The sequence below is a fragment of the Triturus cristatus genome, chromosome 12 (assembly GCF_964204655.1).
Source record: "Triturus cristatus chromosome 12, aTriCri1.1, whole genome shotgun sequence".
Taxonomy (NCBI): Eukaryota; Metazoa; Chordata; class Amphibia; order Caudata; family Salamandridae; genus Triturus; species Triturus cristatus.
Window position 1 is genome coordinate 704,432,596 of NC_140595.1, and position 14,453 is coordinate 704,447,048.

Below are 14,453 nucleotides of genomic sequence, written 5' to 3' on the forward strand. Positions count from 1 at the left end.
GCTGGACTCTCTGAGAAGCCTATTTCGAGCTTACGGGACTGGGAATTCAGATTCTGCATAAATGTCAGCAAACATTAAGACATCATCAAGCCCTCCCTGAATGTTCTTCACTGTCATATAGTAGAACTCAGGATCAAGTGATTCTCTACATAGTCCATGATACCAACTGCTGCAAAGGTCCAGAATACTAGCAGAAACTGACCACACGCTAATCCTCAGCCACAAACCACTGATCATCACCCGCCGTCCTGATTTGTTAGGGATCACTGAAGAGCATGACACATGGTGGCACATCTCTAGCAGTGAGAGCCCCTGACTGTGAACACCATCATGCCAAACTTGAGATCTTAACCCAACCACTTATGATTCGGAAACATTCACCCAGACAAGAGGAATGTTTGGATGAAGTTCTGGCACATGCACTTCCTATCTGATTGGATGCTAACCTCCCATTTTTTCTTTATCAAACTGTACATTTTCCTGTAGCCTACAGACATCAGTGATCGACAAAATATAGTTCTATTTAAAAGTCTGTGAAACTCACAAGGGGCTTCTTTTTGGATTAACAATATGAAACTGGTGCAGATGAGAGCCTACCCATTATCTGGGTAAACAAGAAAACTAAAGTAACAATTGACAGTTTTGTCAAAGCTCTTTTCATATGGCAGCAGCATATGCACGTTAATAACAGTTACTTTATTCATGTGTTTTTGCCCTTTGTGAGAGCATCTCACTGGCTGCCCAGGGGGTATAATGTTCTTCTAACAATGCTTACTTTATAGTTTCCATGGCACAGTATACTACTTGTTAATGACACAATGTATGTTTCATTGCCTTAGGTGTATCTACTGTGGTCCAGACTGATCTGCACCAGTTATTTGCCACATGGATTTGCTATTCATTTAAAAAAAACTGGTGCCACAATGCTGGTCCCACCAACCATGAGCAGAAGGATGGTCCTGTTTCAAGGCAGGATACATCCTAGATATGAGTTCACTTTCATCCCTTCCCTTCAACCCTTCCCCACCTCAGAACAGTAGTGGGGTCAGTATTATTATTGCCTGACTCCTGATCCAATCACTGCTTAGTTGCAGACGATACCAGCCAATCTGCAACCACACACCACTCGCAGAAGGACCTGGATCTATGCTTTAACAGTTTACATAGTGAATGATGTAATGCCTTTCCAATTCTTGATTCTTGATCCTACGGAGGGCTTCTAAGGTCAGCGTCAGTTTTCAATGTTCCTAGCTGAGTCACAAGAACTGCCTGACCTTCATCAGACAACACTATGATTTCCTATACAAAATGTAGACCTTTAAGTACACATTCTTAGCACGGTTTTAAAAGAACGTCTCATAATTTCAACTTCACTGGTTCCTCCATCAAACTTTCTGCCCTTCACTTCTATTTTCTTTTGCTTCAGACACTCATTTATGCCCCTTAACATTTATTTGATTATGAAAAATGAAAATTCCATTGTAAAATTTTTTTATGTGGAAATGTTAGGATGAATTTTACAGTGCATTTTAATGACTATCCAAGATCATGTGTTCTTCATGGGAAAAGTCCTAATCTCAGCTTCAAGTAACCACATAATGACAATAGTTTGTAGATTGCTGCAAACAATCCTAACATGCCCACGTGTGCTTGTAGACATTCCCTACTACAATAATCAATCCGAAAACCTCACAACTATATGTTCTGTGTATCACAGGCAGCCTTCTAGCAGCCGGTGCTGTTCCTTTGCTCCGAGGAAAAGATAAAGGCTCTCAAAAGACTCCTCAAATGAGAATAAACACAGACTAAGTCTCCCCAAATAGGCAAAGACCATGATTCTTCATGGCCTTTGTAGTAGCACATGATGCATCATAACAGTTTGGGGCTTTTCCTTCGAGTTAATGTGTTTTCTTGATAGTCAATGAAAAAAGAACAATGTATACTATATGATGGGTTTGAAATATTATGCTGTACAATATTGGGCTCTGGTTATAGCCTAACCAACCATTTTGCATTAGCTATGGATACCTAATCCACTATTGATTCATGAGGCAGGATCAATAGCTTTGGAAATCTACAACTCTCGGAACTCTACAGATTATCATTCATATGCAAGTAAATGCCCTACATAGCTTATGGTACCATATTGCTGAATGCAAATAACTTGTCATAGAGGTAAACATTCAGTCACAGCTTATTTAAACATTTTATTTATGTGGTATGCATTAGCCTAAACTACCTTTGTTTACACAAACGAGGATATATACAAGTTTAAACTCAATGAGTTATGACAAGTTAATACTAACGTGAAATTCAATATGTGGAGTGATTTCAGAAGGAAAACTAGAAAAGGAATATTAACTCATGGAACAAATATAGATTTCCTTGCCACAGTTTCATTTGTAAATGTTATTGCATAAAACAAATATATTTCTTTACAAAAGAAGATAACAACTTACGCACAGTTAATACCTAAAATTAATTAATTTCACAGTTAATACTATTGTCTAGCTACTTTACAGAAAGTCTGCATTTTGTAGTTTTATGTTATTTTGATTTGAGGTTGACGTTTATTATCATTACTTTTATGTGGAACTTATTTTAAAAACATTTTGGGGAACAATACTTATAGTTTTAAAAAGCTAGAAAATGCAGCTATACAATGTGCATTAGTTTAACTTTCAAAATCCCTGCCCATTTGTTTGCCACCCACAGTAGCACTCAGCACTTTATCCGCCAAGGACTCCAGTACTCCATATCTCCACGCGGCAGGAGCCGCCAACGCTACTGGGACAGCACCAGGTGGCGCTTTTAAGTGCGACCGGGCTCCGGCAGCACGGGAGCCCCTGCTCATTTTTCCGCCACCCACAGCAGCACTCAGCACTTTATCCGTCATGGACTCCAGGGTCCATATTGCCCCGCGGCAGGAGCCGCCAACGCTACTGGAACTGTGCCAGGTGGCGCTTTTAAGAACGACCAAGCTCCCACAGTGCGGGCGTGCCCAGGCCACGCTTAGGTGAAGCCCAGCCCAAGGAGAGGCCTGTCTGCACCCGCCCGAGCCAAAAGAGACAGGGCTGGGCCACATTTTTAACATCTTGACTCTGGGTCGATCTATCCTTGCTGTGCAAGGTACTGTGCTAAATACTGATATTATCACCTGGGACCACCAAAATGAGTAAGCGCAAGTCTGGCGCTGGGCATGGAGTTGTGGGGACACTAGATGCTTTCCTTTTGAGGGCAGAGTCAGCACTCATCCATGAGATTGACCTCACAGAGCGTAGATTATCACTAGAGCCCCAGTTTTCCCTGAATCGAACGACACCTGTAGGGCCCCTTTTGCAAATCAACTCAGAAGATACCTCCCCCGAAATTAATCAGTTATAACCTACAGGGCTAGATCTTGAATCCATTACATCCCCTGAGTTTGCAAACAGGCAAATTAGGCCTAATGTAACCACTAGGGGTCAGAAGGTCAAAATAAGTCAAGACACTAGCCATGAACCTACATCTAAGAAACAAAAATAACATTAGCCAAAGGCAATGAGACGTAAAACTAAAACCACTGACAGAGATTGTAGTCAGGGGCCTAACATAATGTCAACATCCACTGCTACAAATGGGCTATCTTCGTGGTTGTATGAGGAGGAGTTTTGGAGAAGGTTAGATACAATGGTACCAGTTTTGTTGGATCCATTGTCACAGAAATTATCCCAAATTGATGTTAGACTCACCAAGCTGGAGGGGCTTGTCATTATCATTCCTCCAGCCCATTTGGATATATGCCCATGTAGAGGCACTGATACGGTGCCTAATAGGGGAACGGGAAAAGTGGCTAGTCAACCTGTAAGCAATTCGGAAAATGGACAAGTACAATGTCCTAGTACATATACCAGCATAGTAAAAGACTCAGTATGGACAGGACCCCCCACATCAATGAGTAACATCCCGTTCATCAGACCATCCAGGGCTCGCGCATTATTTAGAACGACCAAGCTCTACCTGTGCACAGGTTGCAAAACCCTTACTTGAGCCATCATCTTTCATGGGGAGTACTACATTAGGGGACGGGGTGAGAGCCACAAACACACAGAATGTTCGGAGATTTAATCAGGGAGACTTCACCAACCCAAATCTGAATTTGCATCTTCTGCCAGAAGTAACTCCTTACACGGTCGTGCTGGCAAATGTCCTCTCTTTACCGCCCAATGTATCTGAACATTGGTCAACATTGCGGAATAAGTCGTTGCACTTATTGAACACCAGAACTGGTATAACCAACACACGTTTATCAGAATTTAAAATGGCACGAAGAATAGGTTGGGTTGGTAAAACAACTAAGTCATTAGCTTGCGATTGTGTGGTTTTAACCTTTAGATCCCCATGTCTGGTGCAGTTTATCCTTGATAGGGCTGGTAATCGGTCTATTATGGTGCAGGGCATAAATATTCTACAATTGGGGTATTTTTATCAAGCCCCTAGAGACCCATGGAATAATCCTTGGGGGGGGAGACATTTCCAGGGAACAGGCAGTTTAGATGTGCGGTCCCACTCAGCAATCGTTATACATTTTCAATTCATTAGAAGATATAGACTGACTGATCCAAGAGTCCTGTCTTCAATTTATAAGTCTTATCTAAATGGACACCGAGGTGATAAAGCGCACAAATACAAAACTACCCCCGACCAGGCCCATACAGTTATATGTACCCATTCATCACACCCACTTTTTACTGATTAAGGGGAAGAGGGTATGGACACCATTAAGCCGATTATGGGTGTGCCTCCTGAATGAGTTTTCTGTAACCTTTTTTCCTGGAACATTGCGGGATTACGCTCCAAGTTGACCAATCCTATTTGGTGCAACTTTTTATTAAATTATGACATAATATGTTTCCAGGAAACGTGGGCTAAGGAAATAATTCACATTAATGGGTACCCCGGCCGTTGAGGGGTTCAGTGGAAGGGCAAAGGCAGGGCTTTGTACATATATATCCAAAAGGTTGAAAATAAAAAAGATAGAGTTGTACATAGAGGAAACATACTACCAATTGATCAAAATCCATATAGATAGAAAACATTGTATTGCAGTGACAAATTTTTACAACACTATTCCCCCGTTAAAGTGGGGTTTGTAGAGAAAATATTGGGCAATGATTTGAATTCTTTATGCAGCGACGATACCAAAGATATGATGTTAATTTTGGGAGGGGACTTTAACTGTGCTTTGTGCCCAAATGTTGATGGTAAATTATGTGGTTTTACAAATGAAGAAGGGATCAGCAATACCCACTTTTGACATTCTATACTGAGGGCGTTGTATAACAAAATGGTTTTTGACCTTGATTTGGGTTTTGCAAATGAGCAATGTGCTACACCTGTCCCATGCGCCATACCTTTAATGGCAGAGGTTTATGCACTACCATATATTATTTATTACTGTCAAATAGCTATGCGTGCAGACTTCGCTCTTTTTCTATAGATGACAACTCACTAAGCGATCATTTTCCATTGTGTCTTTCTGTATTATTGCCGATAAGTAGGTCTGATAGACATGACAAAGTTGACCAGGCTTTAGCCAATATTATAATTGATAAGACAAATAGTTATACTCTGCGCTGGTCGATGGTGGATCCTTTAGTGATCACTAAACAAGTGGTAGCTAAATGCAAACCAGCTTTTGAGACTTGCCGAAGTGAAACAGCTGCCCCAGACAGCATCTTATCCTCCTTTCAATCAATATCAGGTGCTATAAGGGAGGCATTATTTGTTCAGAACTGAGAAAAAGGAAAACTCAGGGATGGCTTGATTCGAACTGTACGCGAGCTTATACCAACTTAAAATATGAACTACATAAGATCCCCAGAAATTCAAATCATGTGAGGCAAGCAAGAGGGGAGTTAAGGTTAGCACTCAAGGAAAGAAAAATTGCCCTGAGAAATGAAGCATGGGAATCCTTTCACAAGGCCTCTCTGATGGGAGATAGCTCCGCCTTCTGGAAAGCTGTAAAAGCACCTTTTCTGACTCTCGGAAGTGGTCCAAAAATTGAAATTGCTATAAATGAGGACCAATGGATCGAGCACTTTTCAAGGGTATGTGAGGGTAACTTTGATGTTCAAGTAAATAAAAATAAAGAGGAAATTTCCCTGGATTATTTGACCCAATATTCCGATTTCCAGTTTACGCTGGAGGAAGTGACTCGGGCTATCTCTACAAGTCTGGGCGGTAAGGCTCCTGGGCTGGATGGGGTCCCTGTAGACTTGTTCAAGTCAAATATGACTTTATGAGGGCTAATTATCACACAGGTAATTACTGCTAGCTGCTTTGCCCTTTTTTTGACAACTTGGGTTGAATCTATTATTGTGCAAATCTTCGAAAAGGGGAACCGTCAGGATCCTGGATGCTATAGGTCCATTTCATTAATGGATTCCCTGACTAAAATAGTTGGTTGAATATTTTTTGAAAGTTTACACGTATGGGCAGAGGACAACATAGTCCTATCTGATACTCTATATGGTTTTTGTGAAGTTCTAGGGGCGATTGAACAGAGTTTAAACTTAGCTATTTTTGTTGGGAAGTAGACACTGGTGAAGAAGGGTAGGCTGTTTTTAGCTTTTGTGGATCTCACTGCAGCCTTTGATCCTCGAGGATATGGGGGTGGATGCTCAAATTATCCACTTTCTTAGGTGTCTATATAGTGATGCTAAGGCGCGAGTCCGATTTAGCCTGAGCGGTGATCGATCTGCCCCATTCCCATTAAGGAGAGGGGTTAGGCAACGATGTGTCCTAGCCCCCTTTCTTTTTAACCTCTATATTAATAACCTGGGAGAGGCGTTGCTTAAAGACAGTCAAGATTTCCTCCAAATAGCTGGACGTCCAATATCTGCCCTCCTTTACGCGGACAACGCGGTCCTAATGTCATGCATGCAAGTAGGTCTGCAGAAGGTTTTAGATAGTTTTTCCAATTTTATGAGTAATCTTGGTCTCAGGATGAACACCTCGAAGACCTTTATAAGGAAGTGTGGCAGTGGTAGCCAGAGGTGCAGGGATATGTTTGTGGAAGGGCAGAAGATAGGGCACACAAAGAGATTTTCATATCTCGGAATACTCTTTGATCAAAATGATTCATGGGTCCAAGCCGTATTAGCAAAAAAACTTGCGATTTTACGGACTATAACTACACTTGTTCATTTTTCGAGAAAATTGCGCATGAGACCGCCAGTAGAGCTTATTCAGATTTACAAAGCTAAATGTATCTCCACAGCTATGTATGGAGAAGGGGTGTGGGTTTTGCTGATACGCACCCGTTACAAATGGTGGAAAATACCTTCTTAAGATACATTCTGACTGTTCTGAGTAGCACATCTTCTTAGGTTTGTCATGCTGAGTTGGGCTGACTATACATCTCCGACCTGATAAAAATGGAGTCTATTCTTTTATGGCATAGGATCTGGACAAAAACAGAAACACAGTTAAATCGGGATATTTTAGTGGACAGTCTGAAATTGGAAAGGGTCCTAAAGATTCCCTGGATAAGGTACGTCCGAGATTTTATGCGTTACCAAGGTCACATAGAATATTTTACTGACCCGAGGACCAGGCAGATGGTCACGAGAAAGGACCTAAAAAAAGAGGGCCTCTTGTTACTGGAAATATTAAGAACGTCGGCAGAGATTATAAGCCTAGTGTCCAGTATAACCAATTGATTTTAACTTCTTTCAGTATATAACCATACTTAACAATTTTACCTGGTGGCCATAACATGTTCTTATTGACTAGATTTAGGTTTGGGATCTTCCACAGACTTGTAAATTTAAAAAAAAATGAATGACTGGGCCCGAGAAAGGCAACTGTGTCCTTGTGATAATCACTCAGATCAATCCACTATACACGTTGTTCTATTCTGTAGATTTTATAGTGAATTAAGAAAAGTTTGGATGGTTCCAATTTTAAAATCTCTGGGGATTAGACAATGTCGCCCGGCATTTATTGTATTACAGCTTTTGAGTGTAGAGGATAGGAATGTTTCTAAAGAAAGTATTTAGTCATAGGAAATGCATTGTAAACTAAGTACCTAGGTCATAAAGATGCAATGGCATTTCATTATTAACTCTGAATTTTATAATGACTTATATAAAACACGTTTTTATCTTGTGTAACAAACTGTTTGCTTTTATGTGCTTTTATGACTGTCTGAAATAGCAATCGAATAAAGCTGTTTTTGGTTTGATTTGAACCTCTAAAACTCTAATCAGTGACATAAAAATAATTAAATACTGTAAGAAACTACTTTTGGTAGTTGACGGACATGGGGTATTTTTCTATACTAGTACATCATGGACGACAGGAAGGAGAATGAAGTACTACTCTGATTACAATAGTTTTTTTAAATTTAGGTTTGAAAGTAAGTTTGTCTTTTAACATCACCTAAATTAGTGCCTACTGAATTGCTCCATATGGGGCTGAGTGGATAAGAAACTGTGTTTAATTTTTTATAGATTCCACATTGATTTGCTTATAGAACATGTGTTTTTCAGGTTTACATCTATTCATGTACCTGTCCATATCAATTTCAAACCCGGGGACACCCGGGGAGTTCGATCATAGTCTCAGTAGGTACAGTGCACATATGTACTCCCTATTTAATAATCCATAGCATTTTCACGTGTGACATGATTTGATGCAAGTATTGAAGTGGTACATTTTCTGGGTTTTTATATTCCGGTTGTGTTTTTGGCTTTAAAGTGAGTAGGAATGGAGTCCCTTTTGATTAGATGAGACCTCACCTTTTTCAGCTTTCTTACGCTTGAAAGCAAGATATATCTGCCAAGTTCTGCTCTGCTTGAATAAGACATGTTTATGGAGTTCAAAAATTGGTTTATAAAATAGTAAATGCATCTTTTCTACTTGGGTTTCAAAACACTCTAAATCTTGTATCGGAGTGTGTCCCAATATTTCACTGCCATAAAGTATAGCTGGCCCAATTAGGTTGTCATGAAGTTTTAACCATAATTTAACAATGGTTTCACAATTAAAAATTACTTTTTTTTAGCATAAAATATATGTGTTGTTTCTTGGATGGGTTCCGGGGCTTGTGTAAAGTTTTTTTATTCAGGTAAAATAACTACCAGGTGTATATACTGTTTTTATATTTCCTGAAACGCATCCTAAGCTTGCTTAACAATTGCAGCGCAACTTATTTTTCCTCATTTTAGGTCACTTAAGGAGTGGTACACACAGGGCTGGACCCTGTGTTTGTCCTGAAGAAGAGCACAGGGGAAGCTCGAAACTAGTTGACATCCACTAGGGACCCCTGACCCATAGCAGACAGGGACCCTAGAGACCGACCCCGTTTTTAACATATCAACTAAGGGCCCGAATAAAGTTATTTCACCCACTGGTTAGATATTTTTAACTCACCCACTCCACTTATACCACTGCACTACACATAGTCACTCACAAAACAGTGCTCCTGCGTAGTGTCGCACGTCGTAGCACGCCCCAGCGGTTTGGGATGGCCCCTATGATGATGCATGTCACAGTGGGGAAAGCCTGGTGAGTGAGGAGACTCAAGAAAGGACATTCTTCCTTTCATGCCATGTTTTTTCTGAGTCCAACTGAGCAAAAAAAACTGTTTTCCTTAGCTAGGTTCTTTATCCGAGATCTCTGATGTTTTTGCTTTACTTTAATGTAGCTACATCTACTTTGGAGACATCCTAGTGGCAAGCTATATACTGGAGGCGTTATACCTCAAGGATAAGTATCCTAACAAAATTAGGAGGCTCTTTAGTGCCCTAAGGTTGGGGAGTTATTGCTGTGGTGTCATGAACCCTTTCATGAATGGCACTAAACCTTGATCCCTCAGCTGTAACTGCAAAAGCTTGACTCTTGAGACTGACTTCCATTTTGTCTTGTGCTAACCCAATCATTAGCAGGTGCCTAAGCAGTGCTAATGTTTTCATCTGCATCAAGTCCAAAGAATGCTCCACTACTCCTCAGAAACACAGAAAATAAGATTATTTAGCTACAGCCCAAATCTTAGAGAGTACTCAGACTGTTTCAAGAAACAGTGTAAGCAAACTTTATAACAACATTAAGCAGCAAAGGCTGTGGCATAATTTTGGTGTTACATGTACCTTTTAAATAATCTGTTCCCTACTTGATTTTTATTATGAGCTGTTACTAGAGTCATTATAGAACTGATAACACTAACTTGATTTTCTTGTAGAAATGGCACCGTTAAGATTTTATTTGGTTTTGTTAGTTGCTATTTTATGCCTATTTACTGTAACTTTATCTGTTAAATTTGTGAGTGGTTTGACCACAAACAATTGATTTATTTCAGTCCCCTGCAAGCTTGTCAGATAGACCAAGAATGAAAAAGTTTCATGTTGTCAGCAAAACATCAGGGTTGAAATGTTTGGGGTATTATAGTCTAATTTAAGCAGTGTTCTACCTGTCCCTTCAGAGAGCTCCAGGGTGAGGTATCCCTGGATCCAGCGGTAGCATGGAAAGTAGTAGATATCTCCTGTAGGAGATTCCACAGTGACTTGGTTGCATAGCCAGTCGTCATCAGGGAAGAAGGAAAAGGGTTCCTTATGAAGACGGATATGTGTAATATTCCCCAAGTCCTGTTTTTCACTGATGTGGTACACGTCAGTCTGAAAAATAAGAGAAAAATCAGTATTATTATATAGCAAAGTTTTATATTTAGAGTTACCTTCTAATTCACCAGGGCATTTTAATATCAGCAAGAATGACATTGCTCAATCTCCTGAACCTGATTATTCAAATATGAACAGATGAAAAAAAAAAAGATATTAATTAGCAAACTGAGGACCTAGTTTCCTAGCTCGTGCCTAAAGCAAACAATTACAAAATGGCACATTTTGAGTATTACAAGTTACTTAAGCATCTTCTCTACATCAAGTATCATTAGTCTACTTAATTATGGAGGAAATTCAAAATAGATCTCAGGTCTTGATTCTGAAGTCATTGTTTTGGCTTCGAATAGCATGCAGTTTCTCCAGTTGCTAATTTTATGTAATGAGGCAAAGAGGGTTCAATACCCAAACCAAAATATGTTAGCACAGGATTAAGTAACAGCCATTAGATAAATGGACAACAGGGATATCAGAAGAAAGAAATTAGCCAAATAATCCCTAAAATGGAAACTGCCAGATTTGGCAAAGGACTTGGTAAACATCAGGACTCTGTTCAACAGTGGAGGCATTGGATGGTTAAGAACAGACCATTTAACATTCCAGAGCAAAACTTTGAGTGATTTTATTTTACAGCTGAACTTTGTCAATATTTTGGTCAATTTAGGATGAAACGGTGCTGTTGCAATTAAAAGAGGAGCACAAAGAGAGTAACACCATTGTGGAAAGGGACAATTTAAATAAACCTCAGATCATGTAAAAAAACAAACAAATTAGTTTTCTACATTATAATAGCATTTATGAAGCAGGGCATGTTGAAGTTTACGAATGAACAAGTCTCAAGGCTCCTTCCTAATGTCCCACATATTTCAGCCATAATTTTCCCCTTAACCCTTCCAAAACATTTGACTCTCCTAAACTAAAAATAGCAAAAAAACGTAAACCAAACTGGCATGTTTGAAAAAATGCCATCCACAAAACCACCAAATATGCTTGTTTCCGGTCCAGGGAAGACATGGCTTGGCAGTTCAGGCTGGACTGTTCCAATGAGGCACAGGGTGAAGACTGATTTGCACATAGCTGTGTCTGAACTGGGGTGGCAAAGTGAGCTAAAGAATGATGATGGATTTGACCCAGATCTGTGACTGGGGGTGAAAAGATTCAGCACTCCGTCCATCAATTCCTTGTGTTTCCTTTGCTCGCCCTAAGTTGGGGGGGGGGGGGTGCCCAGACATGGGTACCTTACTCACTTTGCCACTGGATTCAAGCTAGCCTGGCTGATGAGGTCTGTTAGCCCGAAACCAGTCCCAGGATGCTTGTTTTCAGTCAGGAAAGACATGGCTTGGCAGTTCAGGCTGGACTGTTCCAATGAGGCACAGGGTCAAGACTGATTTGCAAATAGCTGTGTCTGAACTGGGGTGGCGAAGTGAGCTAAAGAACGATGACGGATTTAACCCAGATCTGTGGCTGGGGGTGAGTGCCTGAAACGTTTCAGTGCTCCATCCATCATCTACTTGTGTTTGCTTTGTTTGCCCTAAGTTGACAGGGTATGCCCAGATGTGGGTCCCTTGCTCTCTTTGCCACTGGATTCAAGCTAGCCTGGCTGATGAGGGCTGTTAGCCCAAAACCGGTCCCCGGAGGCTTGTTTCCGGTCCAGGGAAGACATGGCTTGGCAGTTCAGGCTGGACTGTTCCCATGAGGCACAGGATCAAGAATGATTTGCATATAGCCATGTCTAAACTGGGACTGCGAAGTGAGCTAATTAACGATGATGGATTTAATCCAGCTCTGTGGCTGGTGGTGAATGTCTGAAGAGTTTCAGCGCTCTGTCCATCATCTCCTTGTGTTTGCTTTAAGAAGGGAAACAGTCATATGATTTATGACATTCCTTGAACAATTTCTAAATGAAATAGTCACTAAATTATTAGACATATTCATTATACATTTACAGAATAAAAGAGTTCTTTGCGTTAGAAGTCATGTTTCTTACAAAATGCCCCAAATTGATAAGAAAGATACATTAAAAAAACATTCATTATAATATGCAACAAATACACAAGGATTTTCTATGCAATAAAAAAGAAACGTGAACTAGACTCATTTTTTCATTTACTGATTATTGCAGCTGGGAGCAAAATGAGAAAGAAAAACATAAATACGGCAAAATAATGCAGCTAGTCCTGTTTAAAAAAATCAGGTATAGCTACTTTTGTGCATAGGGATGCAATTTGATCACCTTTGTTTCTTTCCCTTGATGATGTGGACCTGAGCTCTCCACTGAATTCAAAGGTTGAAAATTGTTTAGGCTTTGGTGACTGAAGAAGGCCTAAGATGGATTGTGAAAGCAACACAGCAGAGCAGAATGGAACCGCTGCTGCTGGATTAGATAGCAAAGCTCTTGTTTTGAATGGAACAGAGAAAGCACATCATTTTCTGATGTTACTGGAATGGAGGAAGCACATTCTTGTTGATGGAATTTAATAAAGAAAAAAAGATTCCTAGTGGCCTTACTCTGGCGAAAGCAGGTTTTTGGGACTTTTGGTGCATTAGTATTTGGTGATTCTGATGACTCATCAACTTCTGCATGCTTCAGGATGGGCAAATGCAGTGCAGTCCAACGCTTAGTATAACCTATTTGTTTGAAACAGTTTTTTTAGCTTGTAGTTTGAGAAAAGTACAGTGCTCACAGACAATTTCTCTGAAACTTGAATGCCACTTGTATGGCACTGCTCTTTGTGGATAACTGTATTTCACGTTACTTGTTAAAAAATAGAAGCTGTTGTGAAACAGGTCCGCCAAGTCAAAAGCAAATCCAGTTTTTAAAAGTCTTGAAATCTCAAATAAAAAACAAGCTCCGTGCAGGGAAAAAATATTTTTTGCCGCTTGAGGTTAAAATACTTCTTTTGGAATTTAGGTTGTAACAAGCTCTTTTTTATGAATGCACATAATCTATCAACTCTGGCTTTGTAGCAAGGTACACTTTCAAAACAATCTATTTTATTTGTTTTTGCTCAGTTATCATGTAGGCATAATAAGACATGCATCATTGCATATAAGCATATGCATGCATCTTGAAACCATTAGGCTTTACATTACAATCCCATACAGTCAAATTGAAAATACCATTTTGAATCATTTTAGTTAAATTACTATCAGTAATGTTTTCTTTCAAATTCCTGTAGCTTCATATTCAAAGAAATGTGCAGTGCAACTGGGCCTGTGTCTGTTAATGATGTTTAATCAGATTTCTTAGAAGTTTCTTTGTTTTCTATGTGCAGCAAAAAGCAAAATGACGAGTCAGCAATGTTTTTCTGAAAGTTTTATTTTTATTTATGTGCAAGGCCTTGCAGTGTTCCAATTGTGCATAATGTGTATAACTGTACATTTCTCAAGAATTAATGCATTTGTGACTTTCATAATACCCTGCAATTATAAAAACAGTGTTTTTTATAACATTCTTTTCAAAGTTACCATAGTTGTAAAACTCAATCAGGAATTTGTTGTACAGAATCAATGTCCCACGGACCTGAAAAGGAATCAGGAGTAATCATATAATTCAACAAATATGTCAATGCATATGCCAATCGCAACATCTCAATGGGGTCCGTAATCTGATGGGGAACCTTTTCCTCAACAATGCACTTGGGCACAGGATAAGCTGTAATGTTGGCAGCGCAGCGATTTTGTCGGGCTCGGTGAAGTGAGTGATGCAGTTGAAGTTCTCAAACCATGGTTTGTGGAACAGTACTTTCAGGTACATAATGTTCATTCAGTTGCAGTAGAACAACAGACAGC

The 14,453-nt window shown here is 39.9% G+C and overlaps 1 protein-coding gene across 1 annotated transcript in view; it reads right to left on the bottom strand.

Moving 5' to 3' along the window:
- The window catches only part of LOC146780157 (hydroperoxide isomerase ALOXE3-like), a 401,982-nt gene that overhangs the window by 321,823 nt on the left and 65,706 nt on the right, over positions 1–14,453 (bottom strand). The window contains exon 2 of the mRNA XM_085639147.1: positions 10,454–10,658. Coding sequence (XP_085495273.1) covers positions 10,454–10,658 — 205 coding nt within the window. The remainder of the gene's footprint in view (positions 1–10,453; positions 10,659–14,453) is intronic.